The sequence below is a fragment of the Rhinatrema bivittatum genome, chromosome 7, assembly GCF_901001135.1.
Source record: "Rhinatrema bivittatum chromosome 7, aRhiBiv1.1, whole genome shotgun sequence".
NCBI lineage: Eukaryota > Metazoa > Chordata > Amphibia > Gymnophiona > Rhinatrematidae > Rhinatrema > Rhinatrema bivittatum.
In genome coordinates, this window is record NC_042621.1 from 11,152,097 (window position 1) to 11,158,096 (window position 6,000).

Genomic DNA, 6,000 nt, shown 5'->3' on the forward strand with positions numbered 1-6,000 from the left:
CAAGGTGGCCCATGCTTTTTGATCTGGGAATCACCTGGCTGCAGATTTCCCCCCATTTCATTTTCATGCATAGGCTCTAAGTCCAGGGAGTAGTTTTCTCCATTCAATCCTTTCCCTTTCAATTGTCCCTCAAGAAGGGATGCACGTCCTGGCCCCATGCCTTCCTGATCCTTTTTCCACATGGTCATGTACTTACCCCAAAGAGATTAAAAAGTTTAAAATGGTAACCACAGTTATTTCATCTCCGGGGTAAACAAGGAATTGTAAACGTCCTGGGAGGGGATGAGTGGGTGGGTTTGAGGGGGGATCAATTGTCGCAGATGTCATCTCAGAAACTCTGTGCATAGACAATAAGGGATGATCTTTCTTTTCTACTCCAAGACACTTCGTGATGTATCATTCCCTAAGTGCCTCGTTACAATCTAACACCGTTATGATATCTCTATTAACAAGTGTGTGTGTGTCTGGGCGGGAGGGGGAAAGGGGGCGGGAGGGATAAATAAGCAGTCGCATTAATTTCTAGCAGTGCACCTGGCAGTGGCCGTAATCTATCCTCACGTTAACCCCAAAGTCCAGGCTATGTTGCATCCGATTGCTGGCCAAATTCTGGAGGGTGGGGGCCGGGGAAGGCTTTGATTGCAGCGGGGCAGGTTTGAAAGGGCGATGACCAGGGAGGTCCAAGCGAAAACAGCAACATCCCAAACTTTGACAGGCGGATCGACGCGCAGGATGCCGCGGGCATACTCTATCAGCCCCCCCCGCGGGACGGCACCCTGCATGCAGGGAAGGTGCACCCCCGACCTTTTCAATTCCTCCCCCCCCACCCCCGGGTGTCCAGCTGCCGCGGATTCCTCCGCCCACAGCAGCGTGCAGCGCCCGTCCTCGCCGTTTGCACCGAAAATCTGCAAATTCAGCACGTCAGGACTTTCTGCACTCTCTCTCCCCAGGTCCGGCCGCTGCCCCCCTCCAGGCCTCGGGATGAAGCCACCATAAAGTGCAGAGAAAGAGAAAGGGAAGAGCAGCTTCATCCCCCCTTCCAGCCCTAGGGGTAGGCGATTTCCTCTATTCTCCAGGAACTAAAAAGAGCTGCGCTGAGCTCTCCCTCTCTCCTCCTCTCCACTCCACCCCGCCTCACTCTCTGCCGGGGCGTGACCCCCCCCCCCCCCGGTGCACGCGGCGGCTCTCCGGTACCTCGTAAAGGTCCCCCGAAGCCATGCTGGGTTGCGGAACTCGGGGCTGCTGCTGCTGCCTGCGCGCGCGCTCTCCCTCCCTCGCCGTCTCGAGGTTTCGCAGAATGACAGGGGCTCCGGGGCTTCCGCTGTGCGCAGAATCAGACACGCGCGCGCGAGGCGGCTGGCGTAAGCAGCTCCGGAGCAGGAGCCGGAGCCGGGGAGAGCGACCCCCTGACACCCCCCGGACGGAGAAATGCATGCACCGGGAGCTTGCAGGCTCCGGTCCCGTCCTCTCCTCACGGGGGAAAGGGGAAGAGAGAGGCGAAAAAAAAAAAGGGAGGGGGGGGGGGGTCCTTTTCTGTTTGTCTTTCTTTGTCACCTCCTCGTCAAATATCGTCAGTGGCTGAAGGATCTGCAATTCGGGATCGAACTGGAGTGAACGTAACTCCAGGAATGCATTCGCTTTTTCACTTAGAGCTTCATTTTTTAAAATGTAAAACAATGCATGCAGGCCAGTACCCCCCCCCCAAAAAACAAAAAAGCAAACACCTGCCACTCTCCAAAACCATTAGGTGTGCCCCAGGTGTGGGCTGCCTGGTCTCTTTTGCAAGACGTCGTCGGGCTTGGCTATCGGCATGTGCGGAAAGGCGGGAAAGTGCCTCGTGTCCGCGTATATGCCTGAGCCTTCCCCTCCTAATGCTCATCCCATAACCTCGCCATCCCCTCCTCACACCCTTAGCGAAGGCCCGGGAACGGAACCTTTCTTCGTTTCTGCATCCGGGATTCCACCTACAACTTTTTGCTTTTCCCACCGATTTTATTGTTTTGGGTCTCACGACCCCCGGGTGCCAGAACATTAAGAGACAGCGCACTCATGTGGTTCCTAAAAGTCTGGGACGGCGGGGCTGGATTGGGCCCGTGTCTCTCTGGCCTTGTTTGCCTCCCTTCCCCCCCCCCCCCCAGCTTCTTTTTTTTTTTTTTGTGTGCTGGGGGCAGTTGAGGGCGTGCGAGAAGGGAGCCCATAAAGCTGGAAGATGACAGTACAAAGTCCATGGAAGGACGACGGACCCACTGGTGGCGTAACTGCTTCTTTATCTCTGTCTTCATGCAGCTTTCCAAGGCACTGAAGTGACTTCCATCAGATCAAGATCCCAGCCATTGAGGCTGGAATTCCATAGATTGGACAAGTGCTTTCCGAGTTCAACCTCTACTTGGACCGGTGCTTTTCAATATATATATAAATGATCTGGAAAGGAATACAACGAGTGAGGTTATCAAATTTGCAGATGATACAAAATTATTCAGAGTAGTTAAATCACAAGCAGATTGTGATAAATTGCAGGAAGACCTTGTGAGACTGGAAAATTGGGCATCAAAATGGCAGATGAAATTTAATGTGGACAAGTGCAAGGTGTTGCATATAGGGAAAAATAACCCTTGCTGTAATTACACGATGTTAGGTTCAATATTAGGAGCTACCACCCAGGAAAAAGATCTAGGCATCATAGTGGATAATACTTTAAAATCGTCGGCTCAGTGTGCTGCAGCAGTCAAAAAAGCAAACAGAATGTTAGGAATTATTAGGAAGGGAATGGTTAATAAAACGGAAAATATCATAATGCCTCTATATCGCTCCATGGTGAGACCGCACCTTGAATACTGTGTACAATTCTGGTCGCCGCATCTCAAAAAAGATATAGTTGCGATGGAGAAGGTACAGAGAAGGGCAACCAAAATGATAAAGGGGATGGAACAGCTCCCCTATGAGGAAAGGCTGAAGAGGTTAGGGCTGTTCAGCTTGGAGAAGAGACTACTGAGGGAGGATATGATAGAGGTCTTTAAGATCATGAGAGGTCTTGAACGAGTAGATGTGACTCTGTTATTTACACTTTCGAATAATAGAAGGACTAGGGGGCATTCCATGAAGTTAGCAAGTAGCATATTTAAGACTAATCGGAGAAAATTCTTTTTCACTCGACGCACAATAAAGCTCTGGAATTTGTTGCCAGAGGATGTGGTTAGTGCAGTTAGTGTAGCTGGGTTCAAAAAAGGTTTGGATAAGTTCTTGGAGGAGAAGTCCATTAACGGCTATTAATCAAGTTTACTTAGGGAATAGCCACTGCTATTAATTGCATCAGTAGCATGGGATCTTCTTAGTGTTTGGATAATTGCCAGGTTCTTGTGGCCTGGTTTGGCCTCTGTTGGAAACAGGATGCTGGGCTTGATGGACCCTTGGTCTGACCCAGCATGGCAATTTCTTATGTTCTTATGTTCAGTGTAATAGTCTTGCTGCTACTCCATGGGTTTATTAATGGACACATGTAAACATATTCCTCATATCATTTTAGTTGGGATAAAAGCTAAGTCAGACGAGTATTAGAAATATAACCTTGAATAACAGCCTCTAATGTGAATGTTGTAAGAAGTATTCAAACCTACATCGACTCACTAGTTTGACAGGAAATTTAAAGATTTGCTCCATCAAAATACAACACCACATCATTTTGACGCAAGACTGTCTGAAAAAATGTCAACCCATATTTTATTCAGCTGCAGGTATGCACTTGCTGCATTGTAGATTTGTTTTTTCCTTTTCATTTTCTATGGGAAAACTTTGGAAAATAAAGCACAACATGTGCTAGCATCGGGAATGCTGCTCTTTTTATGTATTTGTGCTGACTTGTTCTGAAGACCATCTGCTCCATCCAGTCTGCTCAGTTATCTTGTCCACACTCCTAAGGATATATGCCTGGCTGTCAGCCACAGAGTGTGACCATCTGCAAGATTTCTCCTTACCCAGGATGGTCTTTTTTGTCTTTGCACTCCACTATCTATCTTGGATAGAAGAAATACACATCCCTGCTTAGTTTCCTTGAGGCATCCACCTTTCACCTGGCTAATTACAATGCTCTGTAATAATTTAACTAGCAATGCTACCATGGCCGTTGCTCCAATATACAGCTTCATAGGTTCCTTGCGAGGCCTGCCAGACAAACCCAGCAGCTAGTTTGATTCTGTTATCACAGTACAATTTGAATAGCTACTGTGAGCCTCCCAGGTCTTCTGCTAGCCTGCCAGACAGACCCAACTGTGTGAGCACCTTTATTTCCATTAAGGCATTTAGTATTACAGTACATGCAGCCTGCTTGCCAGACAAACCCATTCCTTTTCTCTATTGGCCTCTTTGCCACAAATTTTGGCAGCATCTTTGAATCAGGCAAATATGGCTGTATGAACATTTAAATATGTGCTGCTAGGATGACACATATTTAAGGGTTCACTGTACCGTTCTCATCATTGCAGCAGTGGATGGGACAAAGTGGTTAATCTGAAAACGGCTGGGTCTGTTCTGCAATAACTAGAAATCTTAGTGGAAACCAAAGGCTTTATTTATAATACATGATTTGCGTAAATATAACAAACTGATTAATTTGCTTATATTATGCATAAGTAATATCTGTTGTCAGCTTTCTTCCGGTTCTGAACAGATTCTCCATTTTATAGGCTAGAGTGTTAGGAATTATGTGGAAAGGAGTGGATAATAAAATTGAATTTCATTGCTGATTGTCCCATCTCACGAAAGACATAGTGGAACAATAAAAGGTGTAGTAAAGGGCAACCAAAATGATAAAGGGGATGGAACGGTTCCCTAATAATGAAAGGCTAAACAGGTTAGGGCTCGTCAGCTTGGCGAAGGGTTGACTGAGAGAGGATATGATAGAGGTTTGTAAAATCATGAGCGGGGTAAAACAGGTACATAGGAAATGGTTATTCACCCTTTCGAATAGTACTAAAACAAGGGGACATGCCATGAAATTAACAACCAGCAGGTTTACAAGAGAAAGTATTTTTTTTTTTACTCAATGCACAGTTAAGCTGTAGAGTTTGTTGCTGGAGGATGTGGTCAAGGCATGTAGGTTATCTGGGTTTAAAAGGGGTTTTGACAAGTTCCTGGATGAAAAGTCCATAAACACTTAGCCAGGTGGACTCAAGGGGAAAAGCCAACATTTACCCCTGAGAGCAGGCAACAAGGAATTGCATCTACTCCTTGGGATCTGCCTGGTACGTCCTATTGACTTGGTTTGGCCATTGTCAAAGACAGGATAGTGGGCTCTATGGAACTTTGGTCTGACTCAGCATGAGACCTCTTATGCTCGTATGTTAACTTACTTCTGGGAACCAAGATGTAATTTCTGAGGTTTCACTTATCCATTTCTGGAGGGAGATATTTGACCAATCCTAGTTTTTTGAATTAGCTTCCCAGTGCATTGTGGTGTTCGTAGTGTTGCTTCTATCTGAATCTGGTAGGGATACCAAAATGAATTGGGAAGAGATTGTCAAAAAGCCAGGACGCATCTGAAGTCTCCCTGTAGAAACCGGGACATTTGGCAGTTGGCATAATCTTTTCACGTGTTTCTTTTTACATGGTATGACTGCAGTAGATTTAAAAGAATGGTAGGGTAACCTACAGGGAGTGGCCATCGTTATAACTGTGACATCAATGAGCATGCTTGGGACAGATACAGAGGACAGTGGTGGGAACAAGGTTACGAGGTCTGACAAAAAAACATAGGGGTAGATGGTGTTGGTTTAAGTATGGACATTTATGTTCTCAACGTGATGGACAACTAGCAGTATTGTGATTCCACTCGTGGGACAGTCCTGCCAGCGGCTCACCTATCTCCCGCTTCCTGGACTCTGCTAATGCTAGCGGGTGCCGCTTCATTCCTGTGTGGCTTTGACCCACTGCTATCACCGCCATTGTTGTAGACTCATGCTGCTACTCTGTGGCAGGAGAGACACTGTTGTCATTACACTGTTCTTTGTG

The 6,000-nt window shown here is 46.9% G+C and overlaps 1 protein-coding gene across 2 annotated transcripts in view; it reads right to left on the minus strand.

The window, feature by feature from the left end:
• The window catches only part of CDYL2 (chromodomain Y like 2), a 159,784-nt gene extending 158,446 nt beyond the window's left edge, over positions 1-1,338 (minus strand). For both annotated transcript variants that reach the window (XM_029608159.1, XM_029608158.1), the window contains exon 1: positions 1,192-1,338. In XM_029608159.1, coding sequence (XP_029464019.1) covers positions 1,192-1,215 — 24 coding nt within the window. In that variant the 5' untranslated portion in view covers positions 1,216-1,338. The remainder of the gene's footprint in view (positions 1-1,191) is intronic.
• Positions 1,339-6,000: the final 4,662 nt, after the last annotated feature.